This window comes from Notolepis coatsorum (genome assembly GCF_963971535.1).
Source record: "Notolepis coatsorum genome assembly, chromosome: 1".
In the NCBI taxonomy this organism is placed as follows: domain Eukaryota; kingdom Metazoa; phylum Chordata; class Actinopteri; order Aulopiformes; family Paralepididae; genus Notolepis; species Notolepis coatsorum.
Genome location: NC_140165.1, coordinates 237,922,482 through 237,936,111, shown reverse-complemented (window position 1 = coordinate 237,936,111; position 13,630 = coordinate 237,922,482). Strand labels below are relative to the sequence as shown.

Below are 13,630 nucleotides of genomic sequence, written 5' to 3'. Positions count from 1 at the left end.
AGTGTTTTAGAAAGTCCCTGTCCACATCAACAGTGTTTTAGAAAGTCTCTGTCCACACCAACAGTGTTTTAGAAAGTCTCTGTCCACATCAACAGTGTTTTAGAAAGTCTCTGTCCACATCAACAGTGTTTTAGAAAGTCTCTGTCCACATCAACAGTGTTTTAGAAAGTCCCTGTCCACATCAACAGTGTTTTAGAAAGTCTCTGTCCACATCAACAACGCAAAAACGCACATGTGAACTGACTTGATGGATTGAATGGATTGGATTTGAATCTGAATATGTGTGGACTGGACAGGGGCATTGGTCATGATTGGTCATTTTCCAAAAGCTCAGTTTTTAGCTCAGTTTCACCCACCCACACATATAAAGGTAAAAGCTCCACTGTGGAAGGCGTTTTGGAAAAGGTGTTTTCAGTGACCTAAACTCTGTCATGTTCATGTGGACGGGAGGCCAAAACACAGACAAAATGTTTTCGAAGATATATGTGTGGACAAGGACTCAACTTAAAACAGCGCACCTCCCAGCTGCTTCTATATAAAGTAGGTACAATGACTCATGACCCATCAATTACATCATCCAACATTGTTTAAGCAACTAAGACATTCGCCGTGACAGAATCGTTTTCCATTTAGTCTTTATGACCCTATCACCATTATCATTTCGTAATGTTTCCTGTCCGGTTTGTCCGCCATCTTGCTTTAATTCCTAAAACCACAAACGGTTGAGTGATTGTAATTCGGTTGTGGGCGGGTTCTGGGACCACGAGCGTGGGTTATAAGAAATAACCACGTGTAATTTGACTGTTTCAGCCAATCAGAATCGAGAAATTTGCATGCCGTTGTATGAAATCCAATACTACTCTTTTTCTCTCTCTCTCTCTCTCTCTCTCTCTCTCTCTCTCTCTCTCTCTCTCTCTCTCTCTCTCTCTCTCTCTCTCTCTCTCTCTCTCTCTCTCTCTCTCTCTCTCTCTCTCTCTCTCTCTCTCTCTCTCTCTCTCTCTCTCTCTCTCTCTCTTGTGAGGATAGCTTGAGAATGTGCTCAGAGCGATAGCTTCTCATTCTATTATTTTCATTCTTGGCACTGGCAGCAAGCAGGAAATGGTCTAGACCTCGCTCGTTCGCCTATTACTATCTCATGTGTTCATGAGTTAGCTGGCTAACCAAATATCCTTGCATGTAACCTAATCAAAACCGATAATCCGATGTTCGAAATCCAAGTCACGTACAATGTAAGGAACCAGAAGCCATGGCTTTGGCAGTATTGGTATACGCTGTATGCCAACACGCTAACTAGCTAGGCTAGTCAAAAGTCTGTTTAATCCAATTAAAATAAATATCACTGGAAAGGTTTATCTAGTGGGTGGTCTTTACTAGAGGTTCTCCATGGGGTTACAGAATGATTCAGTATGAGATTTATTGCTTCCCAGCAGGACCCAAAAGCACTACATATTAGGCATCGAAACTAAGGATGCCAAGGTACAAATGGTAAATTACAATATCATGCATATACATCTATCAACGGTGTGTGTGTGTGTGTGAGTGTGTGTGTGTGTGTGTGTGTCTGTGTGTCTGTGTGTGTGTGTGTGTGTGTGTGTGTGTGTGTGTGTGTGTGTGTGTGTGTGTGTGTGTGTGTGTGTGTGTGTGTGTGTGTGTGTGTGTGTGTGTGTGTGTGTGTGTGTGTGTGTGTGTGTGTGTGTGTGTGTGTGTGTGTGTGTGTGTGTGTGTGTGTGTGTGTGTGTGTGTGTGTGTGTGTGTGTGTGTGTGTGTGTGTGTGTGTGTGTGTGTCCTCCAGGCTGTGGTCGAATGTACAGCCAACCTCTAGAACAGGGGTCAGGAACCTTTTTGACTGGGAGAGCCATAAAAGCCAAATATTTCTAAATATATTTCATTGAGAGCCATATAGTATTTTTAACGTATAATAAATTAAATATGTCTTACTTTTAATGCGACTTCTGGTGCTGCATGGTTTTGCTGATGGCCTTGTAATCTGGTTCATACGTGGTGAGGTTGAGCTTCATGCAGGCGTTGAGGCTTCCATCAGTTAAACGTGAGCGTAGGTTGGTCTTAATGTTCCTCATATGCGAGAATGACTGCCCACATGCATATGTAGAGCCAAACATGGTCAATACGGCAATACTCACGCTGCATTGTGTGGTATGTCACAGGAAGCTCGTTCCAAGTTATAAGAATCAGCTGGTCTTCAGGTTGAAGATTTTAAATGTCTGTCCACTTGTGTTCCCTCGCCAGCTCTGCTCGCTATATCTTCAGCTACAGATACTATTATCTGTATCTTCAAAACTAATTTCTGTTTACTTTAAAATGACACAGTATTATTAAGAAATATCACAAGTAGTAAAAAAGAAAAAAAAAAATGTTTACTCAAATTTCTGGGAGCCATATGCTGTCACCAGAAGAGCCATATATGGCTTGCGAGCCATAGGTTCCCGACCCCTGCTCTAGAATAAACACCTCTCTACTACTCTCATTAACCACCGCAACATTGTTATCACACAGGCCAAACATGCTGGGCTTAACAGTATATCAAGTCCACAATTCTGCCGTGCCTACAAATGTAAAGCCCACACACACACACACACACACACACACACACACACACACACACACACACACACACATACCAGTATCTCCTGCGCCACCCAGCCGCCCTCTTGAGTGTGTATTCTGATTCTGTATGCTGGAGTCTAGTGTGACCAGCTGTACATTCTTATTTATTGAATGGTGCTAGAGATTGTAACTATGGACCCTGTCTGACACACTCAAATGACGAGAGTGCAGACTGAGCTTGGAAAGTCAGCCTTTTGTTTCAATGCCCCAGCTTTGTTAAATGATCTTCAATACCCCACTAACCTAGGGACAGTTTAAAAACATGATTACTAATCTCTGTGTTTCAGTTTGTTTTTATTTTGATCTTCTCTGGGGGGTTTCTTTGCATCTGTTTTTGTCCTATCTATTCAAAGTCTAAGTTATCTAAGCTGCTTTTATTTTCCTTATCTTTATATTGTGTTATTATCTGCTTTAATATGCCTGTAAAGAAACCCCGACATTGTAAATGAGCGCTTGCTATCAATGATTCAATTCCCCTTGAATTTAATTGAAAACCTCTACAGCCATGATCTTTAGTGAGTTGGGGTTTGTGTGTCCAGCTGCTTTGTAATTATTGGCCATGGGGTGCTGGCAACCACATCCGTGAGAGGCGGAGATAGAGTTAAACGTCTCCTTTTTTCTATTTTTTCAAACATACTCAAGTTCAATGTACATTACAGTGAAATGCTTGGTTCTGTATGAGCCTCCTGCGATTGTGCTTCATACAGTAACACAAGTAAAAAGAATAAATACCAAGTTTGTTTATGTGAAATATGGGGACATTACACATAGACTTACATGCATTCTGTAACTAACCCTAACCTTATCCCTAACCATAACCATAACCGAACCCTAACCATAACCTAATCATAACCATAACCTAACCCTAACCTAATCATAACCATGACCTAATTTGTGTTATGGGGACACCCAAATGTGTCCCCATAATGTTTTTGGTACCCATTGCGGGAGTTTGTAAACAGGTCAGTGTCCCCTGTAGTATAAAAATACAAGTACACACACACACACCATAGCTGTCAACTCTCACGGTTTTACCGGGATTCTCCTGTTTTTTCGACCTCTGCACGGCCTCTTTACGGCTCACGGATTGGTACGTATTTTGTACTTATTATTATTTTATTTTTTTTACAAAATGGGTGCAATTCTCCTCCGTGACGACAGGTGGCAGCAGTGTAGATTGGACCGTTATCACAGGAAGTCAGACCGTTGCGACCAGAAGAAGACAGCGACGCGACCGGAGCTCAGAGCTCAGGGGAGAGAGTAGATGATGCACCGAGGCGGCCGCGGACCGAGGGTGTCAAATCAACTTAGCCAGTGTCTCTTGATTGCCCACTCTGTGGCTTTTGTCTCTGGAACAAAAGGTTTGCAAATCTTCTGTGGATAAAACAATACAAATGCAGGAATGTGTAAATGTGTTGGTTGGTGAACACTAACAGCCGTTTGCTCCTGCTCCTGCCATTCCTCCACGGATAGCATGCTTTCACTGACGCCCAATTTCCTGAATGCGATTTATACATATAAATAAATTGATCAGTTTTAAAAGTTGTCGTGAATTGTCATGGTATGACAAATACAGTTACTGGTAACTCGCAGGCATTGCAGAGATATTGAGGAAAAACACAAAATCGCATTGGCTTTTTTTCTATCTCATTTTTCTCTGTAGAATGAATGAAAACTTTATTTAACAGATTGCAGAATGGGTACAATACAGTACGGCTCAATACAGACATACTACACAGACTTAATAGACACACACACACTGTTCCAAAAATGATATTCCCATTTCCCACTGCTAAATTAATGACCATAGGTATTTTTTATAGCTTTTTCAGGAACATGGCATGTCTTTTTTTATCATGCATATCCTGTGTCTATATTTTTTTGCATTTTGCACAATCAATGCGGGCGTGACCACCTGCATTTCACTGTATGTGACAAATAAACCTCTTGATTCTTCTTGAGTTGTCGTATTAATATGTAGCCTACAGTGATGAAGGTATAAAGACACTGGTAATACATTGATTGATTGCTAACTAAGGCGCAGCTCTATTCAGATGCAAAAATACCCCCCCCCCCACCTCTCCTCTGTGGAGAGTACAAACTGTTTCAAAACAGTTTTAAACACAGAATTCTTACAATTAGTTATTATATCTGTTCGCTGTTATACTAAATATGTTCTTCATGTTCTAAGTGGTTGCCTAGTGGAGATTTAGGATTCACTGACTGTAGACTGCATAAGAATCTGCATATGGCTCGCTGATAACAAACTATCATTACACATGGGCAAAACAGAGTCCATTCTCTTCGGTTCAAATAACAAACTCAACAAGACCGACGGCTTCTCAGTTACAGTGGGTGACAATATTGTAACAAGGAAAGATGAAATTACCTACCTGGGTTCCATCCTAGAGGCTAATCTCTCCTGTGACAAAATGGCATCCAATGTAATAAAAAAAGTCAACCAACGAACTCGATTCTTGTACCGGATCTCCTCTCTGGTAAACAAGAATACCCTGAAGACTCTGGCAGGAGCACTCATTCAGGGGTACTACGACTATGCTTGCACCTCATGGTACCAAAGCACCTCAAAGGCGCTAAAAACAAAATTACAAACATCTCAAAACAAACTGGTCAGACTACTGCTTGACCTTACTCCTAGAACCCACCTCACCCCTGCCCACTTTGACAACCTAGGATGGCTTAGAGTAGACGACAGAGTACAGCAACTTGCAATGGGCCTGGTCTACAAGATACACTACACGACCAAGGTACCCATGTACATGTCAAAATACTTCCCAAAGGTCAGTGAATACCACGGTCACAACACCAGAGGGAGCTCCACAAATCATGTTAAACCCAGATTCGGCTCAAATAAGGGACTAAACACATTTCGCAATTATGCCACATCAATGTGGAACGCCCTACCCAAAGCTGTAAAGGAATGTGGATCACTACCCACTTTCAAAACCTCTCTCAAGGGACACCTACGGGAGACTGCAATTCAACACTGGCCCCTGTAAATATCCTAACCCAACCCCCTCCAATGTACAGTAATTTACCTAGTATGGTTTTGTCAATAGTCCAATGTACAATTTTGTTTGTTTGTACAGTGTCTCCCCCCCCCCCCCCCTCAATGTACAGTTTTGCTTGTTTATACAGTGTGCCCCCCCCCCCAACCACCTCCAATGTAAATTACCCAGTATGGTTGTCAATATCCCAACGTACCCAACCCCCCCCCACCCAACCTCCTCCAATGTACAGTTTCTACGTCAAATGTATATACTCCCTTTTCTTGACTCCTTCTGTATCACAAACAGTACTGTATTTGCAAATCTGGTATGTCATAAATGTATAGATGTAGCAGTACTGACTATCTGTATGTCATGTATGTCATATATGTCCTGATGAATTGAAAATGGGGGACCCTGATGTAAACAAGATGAAAGTCTTTCTCTGGTCTGCATCCCCTTAACAATTGTGTGTATTGAGCTGTACTGTATTGTACCCATTCTGCAATCTGTTAATAAAGTTTTCAATCAATCAATCAATCAAAGACTGTAAGAAAAAAAGCTGCAAGAAAACTAAATGTCTGGCATCTATGGTTTCCAAATACTGTCAAATTACAGTCAAATCAAATGCATTTACAGATTACAACCTTTATTTAATGGTTAATATTTTGATAAAAGGTAATTTACTGTATTTTTATAGCATTTACACTCTACACAGTAGGAAAACAAAATAATACCGGTTTTGACCAGCAGATGGCAGCGACGAGGCAGCTCCATTGGGAGGGGGCGGGGCCGGGTGGGAGGGGGCGGGCTGAGGGGGTGGGGCCAGGAGAAGGGGCGGGGCTAAAACCTGCACGTTTTTTAAAAACCCAATGTTGACAGCTATGACACACACACACACACACACGCACACACACACACACACACACCTACACACGCACACACCTACACACACACACACACACACACACCACACTTGAATAGTTTATTTATGTCCGCGTGTAATTCCAAACAGGCAAGGGACAAACACAGCTTGCATTATGTGCTCAACTGACAAGCCAAGTTGAAGCATGCAGCGTACTTACAGGCAGATAGTGGCATAATACCAGATAATACCACAGCATCTGTTTATAGAACGCTGGCAGCTCCTCCGCAGTGTGGCTGCTGATGATGGCAGACGCTGAACCGAGCGCTGCATGATATTTCAGCAGCAGACCACAGCCCACCTACAAACATCTGATCCTCAGACAACAACAGTGGAATACTGACTTAAATACGATTGTAAACTATACCTTTTCAGATTCTATGCTCATTTCAATGTTGAGGTCACAATTCTCTCATTTAGAATCTATAATTACAGAGCTCTAATTATAGATGATATAGCCAATTGTACTGTATACTACACAGCTTGGTTTGCCTCAGAAGAATGCAAATTTTATTTCAAAGTCATAAACAATGAAAATCAGCCTCAAACTTTACGTTAATAGCAGTGGCCATTCCATACCACCAGTTACACTGAGAGAAAGAATCTGTGATACTGCATTGAACGTTCATATTTTTGGTTCGTATTGAGATCGGTATACCCCTATTACATGACATTGTAAATTATTGGGGAAATGTTTTTCTTTCTACTACTTATTGTTACCATTCTTAAATAATTTTCTTTATTTTTATTATGTTTTTGGTAGATTTTTTTATTGGTTTTTACTACCGGGCAGTTCGGTAGAGAGAGAGAGAGAGAGAGAGAGAGAGAGAGAGAATGGGAGACAGAGCGGGGGGAAGACATTCGGCAAAGAACGCCGGGTCCGGGAATCGAACCCGGGTCGGCCGTGCCGCGACGCAGCGTGTTACGTGGTTCGCCACTTGGGCGCCCCATTGTTACCATTCTTGTCTTCATTGTTGTTTCTTAATAATTGTGCACGATTTCATTACCTGCAATGCCCCCTGTATTGTTGTGTATTTGAAAAATAAAGAACTTGAACTTCCTCTTCATCCATCTCTCTCTCTCTCTCTCTCTCTCTCTCTCTCTCTCTCTCTCTCTCTCTCTCTCTCTCTCCAGGAGAAAGGCTGCCCCCAGTGTGAGGGCCACACAGAGGAAGCAGCAGAGACTTTTCTGACCACTCTGTGCAACGTCCTCCAGAGAATGAACGCTGAAAAGTGCGTGAAACCCACAAAGCCAAGGAGGAGGAGGAAGAAAAGGAGGACGCAGCGGGCTGGACGCGAGACAATAACCCAGGCTTAGCTGTGGCCGTGTAAAAAAAAAAAGTATACTGGAATGGAACAATATCTGATTGTCCTTGAAAGAAAGTCGTTGGGGAAACGTGGTCATCACTGGGAAGAACAGGAGTGCGTTTGATGAAATGTGTAATTGGTATGTTTTTTTGTTTTAAATGTCAGGATCATGTGAATGTCGGGGTCACCTGCCTCTGGATTAACCCTTTAGTCCCTGTCTCCCGGAATCTGGACAAGACCGCAAGGACCGTATATAATCATGTGGTTGACACTGTGTGATTACAGCCCCTCTGGTCTAAACCTACGGTTAATCCGTGTTCTGAATAGAGGCCTTGCACATAATGTTTGTGTTGTTCTCTGTCTTCCAACATGGCTGCCTGTAACATAGCAACAATTTTTTTGTACATGGCAATGGAAGAGACAACGGTTGCTATGTGTCAACACAAAAGCATAATCATTTGGTGTCTTATTACTGGATCTTGTAAAGTAGAATAGTAATATCATGCTTTTCCAGTGTTTTACCTACCCTACCACTGCACAGAAATGTACCATTTCCTTTTGATCAGCTGATAGAGTTGTGCCCTTCCTGATGACTTGTCGTACAGAACTTGTATGTCACTTTGGATAAAAGCGTCAGCTAAATGACTAAATGTAAATGTAAATGAAAGTGGTTACCAATGGTTACAGGCAGCCATGTTGGAAGAGAAGAGAACTACACGTACAAGGCCTCTATTGAGATGAAAGGGCATCGATACAGTGGGTCCAGGGACTGCATGGCATTGCCAGCATGCCAAGTAAAATGGCTGAGGCATTAAACATGATCAACAGCCAGTAATAGGCGCCCGGGCCTATTGTGACCTCCCTGTGGCAGTGTTGGAATGGAATGGATTCAAGTGGTAGATCAGATAAACGGGCATATTCAACTTTTGCTGTGCTGGTGATAGAAGGGTTGGCAGTTAATAGAATAGAATAGAATAGAATATATTTTTATTGTATAAGTAAATTTTTACATATATGCAAAATGTGTCCATTTTAACTTGTCCTAACTATTTGGGAACTGTGGGCAGCCACAGTACAGCGCCCGGAGACCAACTCCAGTTCTAATGCCAGTGCCTTGGTCCAGGGTAATGACAGGAGTGTCTACCCAGCATCCATGGCTTTTATGGCCAGAGGACAGCCAGGTCAACTGTATTGATACAGTGCTTTAAATGAAAAACAAGTGTGTTCTTACGTACTTACGTACAAAACAGGAGAAAAAGAAGCAGGCAAAGCAAGTGTCAGTAACAAGCACACAGTACATTTCACAGAGTAAATTTGACTCAAACTGAGTACATTTTACTCAAACTGAAAAATGCTAAATGTACTGTGCAGTTACATTACACAAGACTCAGAGATTACTGTATACCGCAATCAACTGGATTCAAATCCAGGTCTTCCATGTGGGCACCAAGTATCTACCAGTCAGCCAAAGCAATGAAAAGGTCTCAGGCAGTCCTATTAACTGTATCTTTGTTCCAAAGATCTCAAAAGAAACAGATGGGAATAAGTATAACAGCTGAAAGGACTGTCTGGAAAACACAGAACACCAAGACAGGGTGGACGTGAGAGCGGCAGCGGGGCACCCCGTTTGGTGGAGACCATCCCGTAACCAGAGGGTTGTGGGCTCAATCCCTTCAACAGCCATGGCCGGATTATGCCACTACTGCCCCTGGGCAAGAACGTGCTATGGGCCCCTCCCCCTGTCCCTTGGTGGACATACGGAACAAGGTTGTGGTCCCCCCAGGAAGGAGACTGTTCAAGAAACAGCACTGGATTTCAATTAAAATCATGCGTACATGGATCACAGGAATCCTGTAGCTCTCTGGTGGGCCTGATGGTCTGGGCCTTAGGGTCAGTAATCCAGGCATGGCAAGAGCCTTCAACAAGACACTGAACCCCTACCTGCTCCAGCGGCAACAAAAGGCCGACCATGCGCTCTGCCTCCTCTGGTGAAATTTGTCCCAGAGGGTTATATGTAAAGAAAATGAAGTCCTTGTGGACTAGATCAGTGGTTCTCAACCTGGCCCCTGAAAACAGAGGGAGGCCCCCAACACGGTCAAAGCATAGACAGAACGGGAAACTTTGACAACAAAGAACAATCTTTATTTCCCGCTTTTTAACTTGATTAACAATTGGAGAAGGGCTACAGACCTCAAATATTTGTCATTTCACAAAGTTAAATCACCAATACCAAAGATTATGAATATGAGAATGTATTTGTAGCCTCTATACTTTTTCGCCAGCCCCAAAATCATCACTCAGGCCTGTTGCAGGCCACGCCCACCTGGCTCTCAGGCCTGTTGCAGGCCACGTCCACCTGGCTGAGAACCACTGTCACAATGTGCCCAAGTCATGTTGTCACCACTTTGTACGCCTTAAAGGGATCGTTCAGATTTTTTGGAACCCTCGCCCTATTTCTTACTTACCACTAGTGTTGTTGATCGGTAGAATTCTTTCTCAGCACAGTCCAAGCTGTTCCTCGTACTTCCTCATGCTAGCTCTGGCTAGTTAGCCACAAACCAATGTTAAGTCAACAGGGTCAAGCTCCTGTCTGAGACACGGCGGATGCCGAAGCTCTGCGAAGAAGATATATATATATACACACAATATGTGTTTTATACATAATATATGCTTAGAATGCAAATAAATAACAGTTCTAGCTGAACTTAAGCTAAATTAGCAATACTAACAATGAATGAGAGACCTTCTCTGTGGACACGGTGATGACCCAGGGTTGTTTTACAGGAATCTCAGCACTGTAATCTCAGCACATTAGACTAACATTTAATGTAGTGGAGTAAATCGAATAATGAATCGAATAATAATCTTTAGGAAGGAGTTTACATAGTTATGCTAATGCTTAGGGTGACCAAATGTCTCGCCTTCTGTCCCACGTCCCGCAAAACAGAAGTGAATGTACCGCATTTCAATAAACTCATATATAAACATTTTAAATATAGAAATATTATTTGAGTTAAATATTTTGTCTGGTTACCAACCATGCACCAATGCCCCGCAAGTAGCCTAGCCTATACAGCGTCTAGGCTACTGCAAGTTGTGTTGTCACAGAGTTTGAGTAACTACTGCTGGCAATTTCAGTTCCAGTAACTACTGCCGACAATTTCAGTTCCAGTAACTACTGCAGGCAATTTCAGTTCCAGTAACTACTGCCCGGCAATTACAGTTCCAGTAACTACTGCCCGGCAATTACAGTTCCAGTAACTACTGCCCGGCAATTTCAGTTTGAGTAACTACTGCCGGGAATTTCAGTTTGACTAACTACTGCCCAGCAATTTCAGTTTGAGTAATAACTGCCCAGCGATTTCAATTTAAATAACTACTGCCTGGCAATTTCAGTTTCACTGACCTCTACCGATGTGCTCTGTGGCATTTTTTATATCAGCCTGCCATGTCAAAGAGAAGTGGAGATGAGAGGAGCGAGGTTGGGTAGTTTATACGTTATTTTAAACATAATTATTCATTTTTTTGTATCCACTTTTTCTCCTTATTTTCTATTTTTCTCCCATCCCAATTTCGGATTGCCAATTCTCCCCTTCAATTCTCCCCTCCCCTGTCTTGAATGTTGCTAGACTATGCCTCCCACTGGTCGGCTGTAGTGAGGATAGAAGCCTTGCATCACGTGTCCCCTCCGGTACACGAGGAGGCAGCCTGTCGCATCTTTTCACCAGACAGCGCGGACTCTCAGTGGCGAGGAGTAACGCGTGGGAGGCTCACGCTGCCCCCGTTACTTCCTGATTCTGCTCTACAGGCGCACCAACCGACCTGTAGGAGTCGCTGTCCACAACGTCCAATCCCCACCAATTGAGATAGTATGACGACTGGCCCAAGCCGCAGGCAATGCCGACTCGGGGAGTTGAGACCCGAGTCTCTTGCATTGGTGACGAGCGCAATCTCCGCCAAGCCACCCAGCCGCCACAAACATAATTATTCAATATTACTTTGCTGTCCCACAAATGTCCCACAAAGTCATGCATGCTGTTGTGGTGGAAACCGGACTCATCGATTATATCGTAGAAAGATCTTCTCATCAAAATAGGTTTAATAGTAACAATTAATCCAAATTACATGGGTTAAATGAGCTTTGGCTGAGAGGAGTGCTCTCCTCGTAGCCTTTGGCCTCTCAGCTAGGTGTGAACTAAGCTATTGTTTGGGGCAACCAAAAAGAGATTCCTCAACAATGTCCTGCATTTAGATCACCCTTGGTCACCCTACTAATGCTAGGCTTAGTAGGCTACCTACAGCGTATACATCAGACATACATCCGTGGTACTTTGACTTTTCCTGCAGTCATGCCTACTTTTGTTGGAAAACACAGACGCCATTCCTATAGATGACTATCGTATACTGTATAGAAACTGTTGGCAGGATACTTACATCATTTGAAATTTTCTGTTTTGTTAGTGCATCAAGTTATGTCAAGCAATTGCTTTTCCAACACTGGCCGCCATCGACTGTTCAAGCTATTTTGAAAGTGACGTTTGATCCACCTTCGGGCAAGAGGAGTAGGGAGTTGAGGGAGGGTGGAATAAAGTTTGTTTTGTTACTTTGAACTTTTACGTTGATACTTGAGTACATTTTAACACCAGATACATCCATTTGATACTTAAGTACATTTAATGTGAGCTACTTTAAGACTTTTACTGTGTACTTTTAAGTGATTTCCTTACGGGAGTAATTTTCAAGTAACTAGTGTTGGAAACTATGGCTCTTTGAAGGGAGCCGGATCTTTTTTTTTAGACGATTTTCAATCCAAATCTTTGGTTTATCAGCAGAATAATCACTAGGATAATGATAGGATTCGATTTGGATCAGATTCAAACTTAGATACTTAACCATTTCACTACCACACTACCAAATGGTTAACCCTTTCACTGTGACAATACAGAAGGTTAACCCTTTCACTGCCACACGGCAAAGGGTTAACCCTTTCACAATCACACTACAGAAGGTTAACCTTTCACTACCACACTACCGTCTGTAGTGTGGTAGTGAAAGGTTAACCTTCTGTAGTGTGGTAGTGAAAGGGTTAAAGCCCCTGGAGACAAAGCCTCAAATCATTAAAATGTATGTTTGATATCCAACATGAGTGTGATATTAAGCGTCCACCAAAGTTTGAATGAAAATATAGGTCTATATTAACAACACGTCGGGGACAGTCCCTTAAGTATGTCATCTGTCCTCGACCATATCCTGTCCCCAATATCACTAACCCTTAGCTGCCAGAGTTCTTCCCTTTCTGCTGACTTGTTGTACATCATCATCTTCGTTTTACGTCCCTATTTTCCCACTACAGTGAGGTTGGACGGGCGATGATTCCACGCCACTGGAGTCATCATTTTTGGTTTGTAGTTGGTTTGTGGTTTGGTTTCATTTTTATACCTCGGATGCCCTTCCTTACAGGTAACCCCATTGTCGGTGAGTGCGGTTTTCTTTCAGGGTTTTCTCCCTTAGCCTTTGCGTATCCCTACGCACACACACAAGGCAGTGCGGCACCCTGTATCCCTAGGTAGGGAGGCTAGAGCGGGTACTAACACTTGCCCAAGGTGGACCCTCAGACTAGTGGAGGGAAGGAGTTGTCTTACTTCTCCATTCTAGTTCAACTTCCGCTAGAACTATCCACTGCACATGTAACTACATTGTTAGTAGACTGTAGTGTACACTACATCGTTGAGACTGTAGTGTACACTACATCGTTTGTAGACTGT

The 13,630-nt window shown here is 42.8% G+C and overlaps 1 protein-coding gene across 3 annotated transcripts in view; it reads left to right on the top strand.

The window, feature by feature from the left end:
- The window catches only part of il15l (interleukin 15, like), a 153,618-nt gene extending 141,188 nt beyond the window's left edge, over positions 1-12,430 (top strand). For all 3 annotated transcript variants that reach the window (XM_084314349.1, XM_084314347.1, XM_084314348.1), the window contains exon 5: positions 7,693-12,430. In XM_084314349.1, coding sequence (XP_084170475.1) covers positions 7,693-7,875 — 183 coding nt within the window. In that variant the 3' untranslated portion in view covers positions 7,876-12,430. The remainder of the gene's footprint in view (positions 1-7,692) is intronic.
- The last annotated feature ends 1,200 nt before the right edge of the window (positions 12,431-13,630 follow it).